At 42.4% G+C, this 15,927-nt stretch overlaps 1 protein-coding gene across 4 annotated transcripts in view; it reads left to right on the forward strand.

Annotated features, from left to right (window-relative positions):
* Positions 1–12,261, forward strand: part of MAP4K3 (mitogen-activated protein kinase kinase kinase kinase 3) — a 58,371-nt gene extending 46,110 nt beyond the window's left edge. For all 4 annotated transcript variants that reach the window (XM_017726683.1, XM_017726684.1, XM_008644342.2 and 1 more), the window contains 7 exons: positions 985–1,088; positions 1,829–2,000; positions 4,102–4,170; positions 4,287–4,379; positions 5,964–6,034; positions 8,567–8,622; positions 10,761–12,261. In XM_017726683.1, the coding sequence (XP_017582172.1) occupies positions 985–1,088; positions 1,829–2,000; positions 4,102–4,170; positions 4,287–4,379; positions 5,964–6,034; positions 8,567–8,622; positions 10,761–10,848 (653 nt within the window). In that variant the 3' untranslated portion in view covers positions 10,849–12,261. The remainder of the gene's footprint in view (positions 1–984; positions 1,089–1,828; positions 2,001–4,101; positions 4,171–4,286; positions 4,380–5,963; positions 6,035–8,566; positions 8,623–10,760) is intronic.
* The last annotated feature ends 3,666 nt before the right edge of the window (positions 12,262–15,927 follow it).

Consider the following 15,927-nt stretch of genomic DNA (forward strand, 5'->3'; position numbering starts at 1 on the left):
GGCAGGCACATAAGTCTGCTTTTGGCCTCGGGGCAGCAGGAGTGCCACAGGAGGCAGAAAAAGACGAGAACTTCTGGTCTTCTTTCTGCACCTTAGAGGTGTTGGTGATTGTTCTGTGGTTTCTGCTGCTGAGGTCAGCCTTACTCAGGGTCATGCCAAGCATTATTTGCTGCACTTTGCAGTCAGTCTGACTGATGTGGAGTGGGAACTTGGATTAATGAAATAAAGCACTGATGTTTAAGGTACCAAGGGGTTGCTGATGAGTTTCTGTGGCAATAAGGTAGCGTGAGCATATTTCACTTACGTGGATAGTTCTGGATTGTAGAAGCTTGTTATCTAAACTGGGTTGTTAATTGCCTGATGGCCCACAGTCACTTTACTGCACAGTGAAATCTGGTCTTTAGATGTATTTGTACAAAGTGCAAAATAACATTTATCTTAAAGGATACGTTGGCGGTGCTTAATGAGTGAGATTTTGTCAGTACTGTAGAATTGAAGTTGTGAAACTTCCGATTTCATAGGGCCTGATTTTGCAACTATATTGTTCTCTGCCAGTTTTTAATTGAATTTTGACGGTGGAAGAACAGCACTTCCTGCTCTTCTACTGTTCTTCAGTTTCAACTGGATTTCTTGATGATCTAGGAGTGTTCATCAGAAATACAGAGCTTCTGGATTTCAGACTTGCTGTGACAGTGCTTGGAAGGGCAGCTGAGCTGTTGTTCACTGCCTGCTGGGTAACTGTGTATCATAGAAAAAGCCATTCTTTAACAGCTGCTTATGGTGATTTTGAGATAGCTTAGACAAACCAACACAGTAGACCCAAGACACTCCAAATGTGTATGCAATCAGCTGTTTTTTAAATATATAAAAGATTTGAGTGGGGGTGGTGGGTATTTTCCAAAAGTATATGGACTCATATAGTTGGAAATAGTTTATAATTTGCATGTGCTTAGTACACTAATACTCTCTATCCTTTTTTGGCAGTGAGAAATCCCTACACAGGCCACAAGTACCTTTGTGGAGCACTACAATCCAGCATTGTTTTGTTAGAATGGGTTGAACCAATGCAAAAATTTATGTTAATCAAGGTAAAATTACAGTTACTCTCATGTTCACTTCTAGTTATCTTGTAGTGACTTGTTAAGAATAAGCATTATTCTTGATTTATTAGGCTTTTCTCTTGGTTTCTGTTGTTATATTGAAAATAACTATTTAAATGTGTCATGTATTAACTGACTCAAAACAAGTGTTCATGTTTTTGGGGTGCACTTCAGTTAGAGAACCAAGCCCTTCTCTCCATGAACATTGCCCTTCAGTTGCACAATAGAAAACTGAGGCTGGCAGGCTGAGACACAAGTTAACAGTGGTCTTGCTCCCATACTAGAGAGAAGGTGACCATTTATTCCATGGTTTTTTGACTCTGAGGTGCCCAGAAATGCTTGTTATCTCTCCATCTGACATCACCTGAAGAGACAGAGTCAGGGTGGGCTCATGTTTGTAAAAAAGGCAGCTGCTGTAACTCAGCCTGGAAGAGAAGGCTTAGAGGCTCAGTAGCCAGGGAGAGCAGTGATGAGCACTCTTGTTGTCTGCAGGCAGCTGCAGAGGACACACATAATAAAAGACATGCTACTTTATTTTAACTGAATTGGCATGAGATGCTCCAAACTTCTTAACTTGGGCCTTTTGTATCTATCAATTCCTGTTATCTGAAGAAGTAAACATAATGTTACAAAGTATGGCATAAAATTTACCATACAGTTTGAATATCTAATAGCAACTCAGACTACATTTGTTCCCTTCTAATATCTGTTTTTGCTTATTCATCTAGCACATAGATTTTCCTGTACCTTGTCCACTGAGATTGTTTGAAATGCTGGTAGTCCCCGAGCAGGAATTCCCTTTAGTTTGTGTTGGTGTCAGTAGAGGAAGAGACTTCAACCAGGTGGTGAAGTTTGAGACTGTCAACCCAAATTCTACCTCTTCGTGGTTTACAGAAACAGGTTTGTGTGCTGTTGTCATTGCATTCAGAAATGTTCTTTGCTCTTCTGTTATAGCTGAAGCACTAAAAGGTAGGCTTCTCTGAGGAAACAATTGGTTAAATCATTAAGGCTAAGTGATAATTGTAAGTTCTCTGCTTGAAGGGGTATCTGGTTGAACCTGCTTGCACGTGCACTGTTTTTGGATGTTTCTCCTTGTTGAACTGATTGGATTCCTTGAGATTTTTGGTGTAGCAGAGGATGGAGTTATGGTTTCTTGCATTTCCATAAATTAGGCAGCACTTTATTACTCTCTGTGCTGTTTTGTGCTCTACCCTGGCACCATGACTTCTGTTTATTGAATAGGTTCTAGTAAAATTGTGTTTTGAGCAGTTCCTTTCAACATCTCTGGAAGATGTAGTTTGGCTCTCCTGCAATGTGCCACTGTGGTTAGAAATGGTGTTACCAGCCTCCTGCTGAGATAGAGCATTCTTCTGGTGTTTAAGGAAAGCAAAAAGGATTAGGACCACTGGTAGCAGAAAACCAAGTACCTGCGAATCACCAGTGTGGGCACCATGAGTGAGGAGGCCACCATCTGAGCAACAGCAGAAATTCTCTCAAGGAAGTGTGCTAAGAATTACTTCCTTAGAGTTGCAAGGTTGCTCCCTGAACCTTGATGCAGTAGGGAACCATTGCTAGTCACAGCTTGCTGGTTCAGAAGCAGTAAATAGCTTTGTTTTGGCCAGGCATGGATCCCTTGCTGGTTCATGATGAATTTATACATAGCTCTGTGCTGGCATACACATGTGCACGAGTCCAGCTTAGTGTGTACTGTGGAATTCAGTAAGAATAATGCTTTCCACCAGGAAGATACCCACTGACCTTCCTGCTGCTGAAAAGTGCACCAGATTCTGGCACAGTTACAATACCCAAAGTGAGCAGTGGGTGGCCAGTTAACACACTTACCTACTTCAGACAATGCATTTTATTTTCACTCCTACCTGTAACTGTGTGACTTTATGATAAAGTCCATAAAAATAGCACTCTGAAGAGAAATGTCCTGTTGTCATTTCTCTCTCAGTATTGTCTGCATTGGTGCACAAATACAAGAGTACTGGTCCCTTCTCTGTTCTTTTTTTTTAATGTGTAAAATTTAGCATTGCATTGCGTCTTCCACACTTCATTAATTTCCTTGAACTATTTGTGTGTTCTCATGTTGTGTCTGTGTTGTTTTCTCCTATTTTTGTAGCTCCAATTTAAACCCTTTTGTTGTATCAGCTTATTCCTGTCCCCTGCTGGCAGGACAGCAGTGATGCAATCAAACAGATTTTTATTTTTTACAATTTTAACCAGAAGCAGCTTTTGTGTTTTAGGTAACATGCTCTAATTTTTTATGTCTAATGGATTTACTGAGTTTCTCTTTTCTATATGAAAGATGCCTAAAGAATCTGGCAGTAATATTGAATTAGTAAGAGCTGCTTTGCATGTAATTTTAATGTTACCAAACACATGGACCAAAGCTACACTTCTGAGTTGACATGTCCACTAATCACTTGTGGGTCAAATCCTCATTTGCTGTGATGGAGACTGCTGCAGCTATAACACAGAAGAGAAGAAAATAACTCTTCTTTTGAGGGTTTGCAGAAGGAAATAAGCCCTTATTTTTGGAACATCTGGGGATGGAACATCTGCAGATAGCAGCAAGAATTAAGTAGTAATATATAAGTCCCTATCAGGATTTAGAAATAAAGACAGAAGAAAAGTGCAATGAAGCAGCATAGTGTCGACAGTCACGTATATCTGCCTTTTTGCAACAGCAGTGTTCAGTTACACCAACAGAGAATAAATGGAGAACAGTGTACAATGTCAGTTTGCTTTTGTGACATGGCTCAGAAAAGGCTGGATTGAATCCATACTTTCATATTATAGCTTCAGTTTTCCTGTCACAGCCAACATGTTGGATAAGTGGACATGCCTCTGTAAGAGAAGAGAAATGTCACTGGTAAGATGATGATTTTAAGTAAAGTAAACACAATAATGCATCAAAATATCTCAATCTCTAGAAGTTCCATTTCAAATTTCATGCTAATTTATGTTATGAACTAACACTGTCATTTTTTTATAGACACTACAGAGACGAGTGTTGTCCATGTAACACAGCTGGAGAGAGATACCATTTTGGTGTGTTTGGATTGTAAGTTTAATAGCAACTAAATATATATGTATGCATATACATGCATGCTGTCTGTCTTCAAATGAAGTTCATCCTGAAGGTAATTCTTGGTTAACATATCCTTATTTATTGTCTAGGCTGCATAAAAATAGTGAATCTGCAAGGCAGGTTAAAATCCAGCCGCAAACTGTCATCGGAGCTCACGTTTGACTTTCAGATCGAATCAATAGGTAAGTTGGATTTCATTAGTAATGTTGAATATCCCTGTAGGTCAGAGAGCTGGGCAATCACCAACTGGATGAAATTTAACAAGAGCAAATGGTGGATTCTGCATCTCATGGGATGCGGTAGTCCTGGTTATATGTACATACTGTGGGATGAGAGGCTGGAGAACAGCTCTGCAGGAAGAGATCTGGGAGTCTGGCTTGATAGGAAGCTGAAGATGAGTCAAGAGTGTGCCCTGGCACCCAAAAAGTGGTGACCAGCAGTAAGGACATGGAAATTATATGGAGTTGCATATGGGAAAATTCAGGTTGGATATTAGGAAGATGCACTGTACTCAGAGAGCGATCCGTCACTAGACTGAGCTCCCCATAGAAGTGGTCACAGGACCAAGCCTGTCAGAGCTCAAGCAGCATCTGGATGATGCTCTTGGAAGGGACCCATAAGGATCACTAACTTGAGATTTTCTGTGATTGACTTGTTCAGTGTTACAGTAAAGAATTAGGTATGCTACCTGTCTAGTCTTTGGCACTTGGAACACTACCTCACTCATTTCACTTTGTGTGAGGAAACTAAGTGGAGGGTTCAGCATGTGCTTTCCTAGGAGCGACTGGAATGAGTAATAATCCTGGAGTCTTCCTTGATTAAGCTAAATGTCTTGGGAGTATGATGGAGGCTTTTAGCCTCTAAAGGAATACCTTAATACAGCCTACATAAACTCTGTGAATCACCCATGCCTAACTCATTTTGTATATGTGTTTATGCAGTCAATTTTTATAAAGCAGCTCAAAGACTAAATTATGTGATATGTCACAGGTTGCATAAATTTTGTTTCCTTGTATAGAATCTGAATGAATTAGATTTGTGAAACAGAAAGAATACATTATTTTGGCAGTCCTCCAGTGGTTACGTACCTGGATTGCACCACTTTCTATTGAAAGAGGGTTAGGAGGGTGTGTGCACAGATGGAGGGTAGTACCAGAAGAGGAAAGACAGTGGGAACGAAAATAGTCAGGAGTTGGAGGGAGTTCATTTCTGAGGAGAAGCTTTAAAATTTCAGGCCCCTCAAACATAACCTCCCAGAGAAGAGGACAAGAAAACATTGCCACCGAAAATACTTTTATGGGTCTTGATGTTTGAGAATGGGGGGAAGGGAGGATTCAATCTACTTGAAGCTTCTCACTCTGGGATCTCTGCATGTACTGTGGTCCTCACCCTGCTTGTCACAAATGAGCTTCCAGTGGCCTGTTCTGTCCTGGCAGTGTCTCCAAAGACACTCCTGTAACTCTTCTGTTAAAATCCCATATATATTCTCTGCAACTATTAAAGGGGGGGTTTCCTGTTCAAAGAAAATGACACATTTAGGACTAGACATTTAGAACATTTAGGTGGAAATGTTTTTAAACCCTGCCCATTAAACAAATAAATACATAAATGCAGCTACTTTTGAGGCAGGTTCAGTGATTCCTGGGAGATGTGATACAATGGAATATACATGTACACATTTCAAAATTGCAGTCTTCTGCTTTTGGCCTTAAAAGCAAGAGTTGATGTTATGCCTCAAAACTGACTCCAGTGTTCTTTCTTACCAGTCTGTCTACAAGACAGTGTGTTAGCATTCTGGAAACACGGCATGCAAGGAAGAAGTTTTAGATCAAATGAGGTGAGTACTGCATTTTGCTTCAAATTCTGGCTTCTAGTGTAAGCCACGTGGAGGAGAAATGCACAATGCTGTTGTCTGAAAAACATTTCAGTAACTTCCTAGGTTAGACCTAGAAGCTGGAGTCTCATTCTAAGCTTGTATCATAAGCTGTAAATACAGCATTAGTGGAGCTGAGAACCCCATCACATCCAACTAGCAAAACAGAAACAACAGACTGGGCCAGGATGCCGTAGAAAATATCCAAGCCTAATTCTTGCTAATATTAATCTTCGCCTTAAATTGCTTTGAAGACCACTATCAGTTCCTTAGCCTCTCACACAGGGATGCAAAAATTTGGGCTTTGCCAGTGGTTCCACTGCTGAGCTTTAGCTTTTTGTCACAGTGTCAAATGAGTTGCCTGATGTTTTTTAGTCTCTTCCATGTTCTCTTGGCTTACAAATACTTTGAAGAATTGCCCAGCTTTCACAAGAAATACTTTTCCATCTTCAGGAGAAAAATACCAGATTGACCTAAACCTGATTTGTTTGGTTTTTTTCTAAAATCTTCCTGTAGTCCCTTTTTTAGCGAGATTGATGTGATTTTTAGATGGAGTTAAACCATTATAGTTACCTTCCCAAATAGTTGGTTTTTTTTTTTTCCTTGCTGCAAGCCTTGTGTACCTTTTAGGGAAAATGCTGTTACTTGGTTGGATTTTAGTGAGTCTTTTAATTTGGTTATTAATGAATGTTTACAAACATCACCAGTTGTTCCATCAGTGTTTCATTGGCTGAGAAATTGAGCTCATTATGACTAATTGTATTTTAAGGTACACATAAGTCACGCCATGCCAAGCTTAGATATTCCATGTTGTTCCACTGGTACGTTGACTTGCACAAAGCCCCAGTTTGACCCAGTTGACCCAGTCTGTGCTAACAGTGAGCCTGCTCTGTGTGACCCAAAGTCTAGAGTCAGACTGCTTCTTACTTCCAAGGGTGCAAATGTTTATTGTGGCATTTGAGCATTGGTCTCCCCATTGGTACTGAGTAGCTCTACTCCAGCTGGGAGAGGCCACGTCCCTGGGTGCTGCAGTCCAAATGGATGCATTTTGTTGTTTATGTAAAGCATCCGGGACACTGGCTTGCTTTGTTACTGTCAAGCCAAAGCCAGAACCTAAATGAAGAACTGAAAGCAGAACTGGGGTGTGGGCAGAAAGCAAGCCACTTAAAACTTTTTCTCTGTAGAACATGTCTAGGGTAAGCTTTTGGGCCTTTTTAAATTCCTTATGGCTCCTGGCTGTCCCACTAGCTGCAGCTGTTGAAAAAAAATAAACCTGTTTTCTTCTGTAATATGAAAAGCCTTCAGTGCCAGGCTCAGGTCTTGACCATATTCGTTATTTTTGAGGAATTTTGTACTACATAGTATCTAGGAAGTTGTTGCATGGGACAAAAAGCTGACTGACTTAACTTGCAGCATTTTTTTCTTTGAAGACATCATTAGTTCAGATTCCCTATTCTAATACAGTTGGCCTAATTGGGGATGACTTGAGCTGCTTGCAAAGTTATTTCCTTCCACAACTGTGACCTTCCACGGTGGTTTGATTGAGTGTGAAGAATGAAACAGGGAACTGTGAATTCTGACACAAGAAGCTCAAAATCTGGGCAAAGATTATACAGCCTTAGCCTCACAGAAAGCAGAAATTATTTTTTTTAGAAAAGTGAAGAACTTCATTGCTGTGAATTAAAATTCTCTTGCAAGTTCTCTGCACCAGAAGCGAATTCACCAAGTCAGCTAACATTACTAGGATCTGGGAAGGAGATAAGAATGTCTACTTTCCCCAAGAATATGAAGTTTGGCTGTGTAGAAGAGCTTTGTAAACAGTGCTGCATGTTCACAAAGTGACTAAATACCCTTTGGAATATGCACTGTTTGACTTTGGCTGTGGTTGACTATTGATGAGCATGATGGTTTTCTGGGTGCTTTGATATTCATGTGATCATAAAGATGCATCACACAAGTACAATTCACCAACAGAGCACAAAAGTCTGTTGCACTTGTCTGAAATGTCAGAAGACTAAGTTTTCTTTTTGCCATGGACATAAGTACCACAAATTAGATTATGTTTCTCTGCTAAGGTTTTCAGAATATGAACTTAGTGCACTCTTACTATAATTCAACATTTCAACAAAATGTGTTTTATGTGTGATTTACCTGACCCATCTTTGGATATCCACTCTAGAGTGGATACACTGATTGCACCTGATCTCTTTCAGTCATGGCTGTAAAGAGAATTGTAATGGTAACTCAAATACCAAGCTGAGCCCTGCTGTTGTGCTTGCAGTTGCTACCAGAGGAATTCATGTAGTGTGGGAGGAATTACAGAAAACTTCTATATCTTAGTTCAAAGTGGCAATTGCATTAAGTTCTCTATTGGATTTTAATTGGCAGTCAGTTGGTAACATCAGTCACAGTCAATTCTTTTCTCTTGACTGATGATAAGAATAAAATGAAAACACTTGTGCTCTGAACATGTAAATATTTATTTTTATTGTCTAGATCACACAAGAAATTTCTGATAATACAAGGATATTCAGGCTTCTGGGATCTGACAGGTAAGATGAGAAGTAAACATGACATATTAAAATAAAAGAATAATGTGTGTTCTCCTACCTCGTAAAAGTTTTTTGCATGTTTCTTGCAAATTCTTTTTTTAAGCCCTCTTAGACATTCCTTTGTGTACTTGTCTACCTTCCAGTCCTTTGCTTCTACTTCTCTCTTTCTTAAATTAAAAAATAAAATCTTCTAAAAGTGTTTGTGTGCTTCCAGAAGTATTCAGCCATGCAAGAGGCTCTTACTTGGCTGCAGTCACAATCTCCAGGAGTGTTTTCCTTTTTGTACTGTAATTCTTTTGTTTAACTTGGTGAAATCTTTACTTTCAGATGTTTTGCTGCAGTAGCTCATCAAGATCTGCTTCTGGAGATAAACACAAATAATACTTAAAAAATTTAAATATCTCACTTTCAATCCCAGAAAGGAAATCTCCCAGTTGTTCTCCCAACATGACAGCTCAGTTCTTGTAAGAGCTCTTGATAACTCCCAGTGTAGCTGTTCTTTGGCGTCTGCTTTCAGGGCACTAACACTCTGTCTGTGTGACCCACCAGATACCAGCCTGCTGAAGTCAGTAACTGCTGTTTTAGGAGCGTCACCGACTTCCTCAACTTTCTCTGCCCTGGTGTCGAACTTTGTACTTCTGTAAGAGCCACAGAAGCAGCAGCTGTTTTGTCTTTAGGGGAGTGCATGCTGACGTGACAGTTTCACCAGTAATGAATTCATAAGAACTGCAGAAATAGGCTTTAACTTTGCTTTTGAGAATTGCCTCTGTCTTATGCTGCTTGCAGTAAATTCCTGTGGCATCTTAGAATGACATTGCAAAAAATTGCCTTGTAAAAATGTCCTCTTCCCCAAATATGGTCTCATCTATTTCTGGCTTGCTCTGATAGTTTCTCAAGTCTAAGACAATGTGTAAAGAGTTTGCACTGCAATAAACATTAATTCCAATTTCTTCATATACCCTTTTCCTTGCAGCTCTGTCCTGTTTTGCACTTGAGCTGTGAAGCCTTTTTCCAGTACATGAGTCCTTTCCTAGGGAGTTCAGAGGAGCTGGTGTTCTGAAAAGCCAAAAGCCTGATGTCAGTCTAATAAAAGCTTGTGTGTTGCTTTCTCCTCATGAGCAGGGAGTTGCCTCATGGCATGAGGTATCATTCCCTTTGTGGAGCACATTGAGCAGAGGTCAGGTTTTCTGAGCCATAGTTTTGCAGCAAGCAAACTTTTCTATCTGAATGCACAAGAAAGAGATGGATTTGAGTTTCCCACAATCTGCCTTCACTTCAGGATGTTTGTGGAGGAGAAGTCAATCATGAACATCCTGGTCTGTTGAGCAGTTTTACCAGTTCTTGCCTGATGAAAAAAATCTTAAAGAGTTTATGAAACAAAATTGTGAGTGTTAATTTCTCCTCTTTGGAGCAAAAGGGCTGATCTAGGACATCCCTTGTGGTCTTTGCAGTTGTAGGTCCAGCTAACCCAGTCGTTTGTCTCCAATGCTGGCCAAAAGTGGGTGGCAAGAAAAAGTAAGAGAAAGTACTCTTCCCATAGCAGTCCTTTCCTTGAGGATTCTCTTGGCCTGCAAATTTTTGTCTCTGGGACTTCCAGAGTTGGAGGAAATTTCTGTGGGTTAGGGTGCATGGGCTCAGGGATTAACTAGAAATACTCACAGAAGAATCAGCTTTGTTCATCTGTCATTCCAGTGGCAAGAGGGAGACTAACAACTTTCAGAACCAGAGCCTGATTAATGGGTTAGCTTTGCAAAGCTCCACGAGAGCACAAGCCCAGTAGGGGAGTGATGGACCCTTTTCAGAAGCCCTTACTAAAAGGATGAAAGGCAACAGGGATACATTGCAGCAAGGGAAATTCCAGCTGGATAAAAGAGGGGTAAACATGATGGTGAGGGTGGTTCAACACTGTGGCAGGAGCCCAGAGAGGCTGGGAGATCCTTGGAGACCTTGCCCAAGTAAAACCGTGAGGTCGCTTTGAGGTTGGCATTGGTTTGAGGGGCTTTTGGACTAAAGGCATCCAGGAAAAGAGAAATGACAACCAGTCAGATGGATCCTAGGAAGGAATATTTAATGATGTCCCAGGTTGTTTTTAAATGAAGGATCACTTGACATTGTGGCTTTTTTAATTTCCATTTTAGGGTCGTGGTGCTGGAGAGCAGGCCGACGGACAACCCGACAGCCAACAGCAATTTGTATATCCTGGCAGGGCATGAGAACAGTTACTGAGAACAGCACGTGGCAGGCAGCTCACTGTGAGGAGAACACTCCTGCTGCAGCAGCACTCGTGACTGGCTGGAATTGCACAAAAGCTGCAGTAACCCCACTTCAGTTGCTTTATAATTTATTGTGGCATGAGAGGAAGACGAGAATTGTTTGTGGTATGGACACAGAAGCATTATAATACCACAGAAGTGCTTAATTTACTGTTATGTAATCTTTGTACATATGCAGTATTTTTCAGTGAAACTTCTTGCTGAAGCCCTACACTGACTTTCTGTAGATAGAAGTCCTCCCGTTAAGTACAAGTGTCTTACCTGTACAGATGTAAAAGTCACTGAGGATGCAAAAATTAAATTGGGGTACTATTATAAGGACGTCTCATGTGTTTATTATAAAGTGGGATTCTAGCAACAAATATAGTACATTTAGCAACACTATTGTATTTTATTATATGTAATTTACTAATACAAATAAATATTAACTTTTAGAAATTGTAACCAAGGCTGTAATCAGATTACAATCTTGTTTTAATTTCGATACAACACACTGGTGTTCATGTTTGCACAATGTATTGAGATGTGATGTATTTAGTCACAAAGGTAAGCTGTGACTTTGTGGATATGACTTGGGCTTCAAAGTTCCTTCTTTTTCGTTTACTTGGGTAGATTTCTTTGTGAAACAAACCAGTTAAACACCTGTATTTTTATATTTAATTAAAACTTTCCTTATGATTACTTCTCTATGCTTGAAAACAATACCTTATGGATGGGTGTCAGTCCCAGACTAGTGGTACCTGGCTGTAATTCTGCAATAGGTGTTTGAATTATTAGTGTATACAATGATAAAAAGTAGTTATTACTGTTTGTCTTACTACATAGTTTCATATCACGATGAAAAGGAGCAACATTCCACATTGTGGAAATGGCTCAGAGATGTTGCCATTTTGACTTTTTTTTTGGCCTTACAACCATTTTCACACTTTTCTTGATTTTAGGATGTTAACACATGGCCAAAATTTAGTTACTACCTCATTGAAACAATACAATGGTTACTACGCATCACGGGAACTTAGTTTTGATCAGAAGTATTTTTGATTGCTATTTTCCAATGGAGTGTGTAAATGCCAAGTTTTAAGCAAAATGCACACATTTGACTCCTTTTTTTGTATATGTTCTTTATATTTTATTGTGATAATATACACTAAAACCAAACTAAATTAAAAGTGATTTATGGCCTGCGTTATTGTTGTGATTGGTAATGCTTTGAAATATGTTCCCTAATGTATATAATGTAAAATAAATTTTTTTAACATGTTGTTGTACAATTAGATTATCACCTGCACTGATTTTCCACATAAGACTAAAATGGAACATACTGAGTTTTCAATTCTGCTATTAAATGGTTGTGCCAAACACAGAAGCTGGGCGTCTGAATGTATAAACAGAGGTTGTTGGAGCTCCACTCGGGGTTGGCATCAATACCCTTTTGGCCTTTGGGCAGTGGATATGTGGATTTGAGCTGAGTCTTTCCAAATTCCACCTTGTGTGGTTTGTTCCCTCCATTTCCTGCTTTTCCACCTCTGTTGATTGCAAAACTGATTTATTCTTTTTTCAGCAGGTTTATTTTTCTGCCTGTGGGCCTCAAGCTTACTGCTTCTGCCAGCCCCAGCCTGGCTGTTCCTTGTCCTGAGCCTTGGCTCACCCTGTGGGACAGGTGGTGGCAGGAGCCCCACTGATGAGCAGCTGAATTCTCAGAAAAGTCAAGAAGTTGTGTGTGTTTCACAGCACCCTTGTGAAATCCCCCAGGGGGATTTCCATCCTGCCTCCTGTGGACTGTTCCTCACTTGGACATGCAGTATGTTGCTCAGCTTTAACAAAATGTAGTTCAGGTGATGTGCAGTGAATGTGCTTCCTCCTGGGGGGTTCTGCAGCAGCTGGGACCAAGTTTCTCAGGCCATTGCTGAATTACAGGCACCAGAAGCTAAGGGCTGTTGGTTTTTACTCTGGTTGGGCATTTTTGGTATGAGCATGCATGCTGGGATGCAGCTGGAAGGGATAAAAATAAAAGAGGACAGGATAGTGGCATGTGGGAAGAAGGAGCATTGTGCTAGGGCACACGTGTTTCCAGTCTGTTGGTATAATCAGGACAGCTTTGCTTCTGCCATGCTGCTCTCTAGCCTCAAAGAGAAGAAGTGAAGGGTTCCTGCGTTACTGAGGATTGTCCTGTTGCAGGATTTGAGGTTTGTGCCACAAAACTGCCTTTCCTTCATCTTGAGCTGCTTGACTACTCTGCTGACAGCTGAGCCCAGGAGCCTGGTAAATCAAAAGGTCTCCTTTGCTAGACCTGCAGCTGCCTTCAACTGAAGTTCTCTTGAGCCACGCCTGGTAGGAGCTTGTGACTGGGATCCTGGTGTAGGACTGGGATCAGTGTGTGGCTGACTGATGGGAGCATACTCAGAGCCAGGAAACCCCATCACAGGCACCATGAGGTTACAGCAAGGCCTCTGCCATGGATGATGGACACAGCCCCTCCAACAATCTCTGTGGCTTCCCTTTTCCTCTTCCTAGTCCCTTCCATGCTGGCTCCTAGCGAGTGGTCCAAGCTGCTGGCAGGCAGGAGGGTTGATGTGACTGCAGTGGGGCACTCACCAGCCTGGCAACCAAGTCTGATCAGTGCAGGAGCTGAGCTTGGGCCTCATCCCAAACAGAGCCTTTTCACAGGGCACAAAAAGCAGTGGTACCATGTGTGTTACGGAAATGCTCCTGGAAGCAGGATCACAGGGGAACGAACACTGCTTTTGTCTTTTTCTTGCCCATCTCTCCATGCAGTGCTGCCTGCTGCTGTCAGAAACTGGATCTGGTGAAAAAGAGGAGGTTCAGATTCAAATTCTGCATCCCACAGCCCATAACTGAAAGCAAGGGCTGTGCAAGGTGAAGCACAGCCTGGCCTCCTGTAGCTTTGCCACGGGGAGCTTGCAATGGGGCTGGGGGAGCCCAGCAATGCTGTGAGTGCTGGTGGGGGTGGATGTGTCCCCCAGGCAGGGAACATTTCTTACACCCCACAGGGTTCAGCTTTAGCAATAACCCTCCTGGGTTTTGAAGGATAGCATGGGAAAATAGCTGGTAAAAATAGGGAATGTACCCAAACCTCTTGCTTCCCTCCAAGGAATCACACCTAAAATATAGGAAGTAATGTTTCAGGCCTGTGTCATCTATGAGTGGTGTAGAAGAAGGAGTAGAAATTTGTCTGGGGAGGGAGACACAAAACCTGGCACACTCCCAAGTCTTTACTGTGGACAGCAATGCTGGGTTTGGTGCTTGCTCAGCATCATCCTCTACAGCTGCATTACTGCTGCTGGAGGTCTTCTTCCCTCCTTGGGTTCAGATTTTCATAAAGTCATGGAATGGTTTGGGTTGGAAGGGACCTTAAAAGACCATGTAGGACCACTCCCCTTGCCATGGCCAGGGACACCTCCCACTAGACCAAGTTGCTCAAAGCCCCATCCAACCTGGCCTTAAACATTTCCAGGGATCCACAGTTTCTCTGGACAACCTGTGCCAGGGCCTCACCACCCTCCCAGTAAAGCTTTTTTTTTTCAAAACATCCAACCTAAATCCCTCTTCTTTCAGTTGAAAGCTATTTCCCTCGTCCTATCACTACGTGCCCCTGTCAAAAGTCCCTCTCCAGCTCTCTTGCAGGCCCCCTGCAAGTACTGGAAAGCTGACAGAAGGTCTCCCCAAAGCCTTTTCTTCTCTAGGCTGAACAGCCCCCATCTTCATATTATGGAAAGGCGCTCCAGCCCTCTTCTGGACTTGCTCCCATGTTCTTTTTATGTTGGGGACCCCAGGCCTGGATTCAGCACTGCAGGAGTGGAAGAATCACTTCCCTTGACCTGCTGCACACATGACTACTGCTGCAGCCCAGGATGCAGCTGTCTTTCTGGGCTGCAAGTGCACATTGCTGGGTCATGTCCAGCTTTTCATCCACCAGCACCCCAATGTTCTCCTCAGGGCTCTTTTTAGTCTCTTTTCTGACCAAAGCTGTCAGGCAGCATTTGCCCTTACTGAAGCCATGTTGGCTGTCACCAATCACCTCCTTATTTCTCTTGTGCCTTACCAGAGTTTCCAGAAGGACTTGCTCCATGATCTTGCCAGGCACAGAGATAAGACTGACCATCCTGTAGTACTCTGGATCTTTCTTTTTTCCCTTTTTCAAATGGGGGTTATGTTTCCCCTTTTACTGTCAGTGGAAGTTGCACCAGAATGCCACAACTTCTCAAGTATGATGGATAGTGGCTTAGCCACTTCATCCACCAGTTCCTTCAGGACCTGTGGATACATCTCATCAGGTGCCATGGGCTTGTGCACCTTCAGGTGCTTTAGAGGGCCTTGAACCCAAACTTCTCCAGCAGGTGATTCTTCAGTCTCCCAGGCCCTGCCTTTGCCCTCTGCAACTCGGGCAGTGTGGCTGGAGCACTTCCTGGTGGAAAAGGGGGCAAGAAAGTCATTGAGTACCTCAGCCTTTGCCATGTCTTGGGTAATCAGGTCTCCCCTTTCCTTCCAGAGAGGGTCCTCATTTTTCCTAGTGTTCCTTTTATCACCAACATACCCACAGAAACTGTTCTTGTCCTTGATGTCCCTGGCCACGTTTAATTCTCTCAGGGCTTTAGCTCTTCTAACCTGATCCCTGGCTGCTTGGACAACCTCCCTGTGTTCCTTCCAGGCCACAGCCCCTGCTCCCACCCTCCATAGGCTTCCTTTTAGTGTCTGAGCTTGTCCAGGAGCTCCTTCTGCATCTACACAAGGCCTCCTGGCGTTTTTGCCCAACTTCTTGTCTCAGCCGGATCCATCTCCGTGTGTCCCAGACGCATCCATCTCTGTGTGTCCCGGACAGACCCATCTCCCCGTGTGACCCAGCCAGACCCATCTCCCCGTGTGTCCTGGACAGATCCATCTCCCCGTGTGTCCCGGACAGATCCATCTCCCCGGGTGTCCCGGACAGATCCATCTCTGTGTGTCCCGGACAGATCCATCTCCCCGGGTGTCCCGGACAGATCCATCTCCCCGTGTGTCCCAGATCCCGGGT

This window comes from Corvus brachyrhynchos, unplaced genomic scaffold (assembly GCF_000691975.1).
Source record: "Corvus brachyrhynchos isolate BGI_N302 unplaced genomic scaffold, ASM69197v1 scaffold312, whole genome shotgun sequence".
In the NCBI taxonomy this organism is placed as follows: domain Eukaryota; kingdom Metazoa; phylum Chordata; class Aves; order Passeriformes; family Corvidae; genus Corvus; species Corvus brachyrhynchos.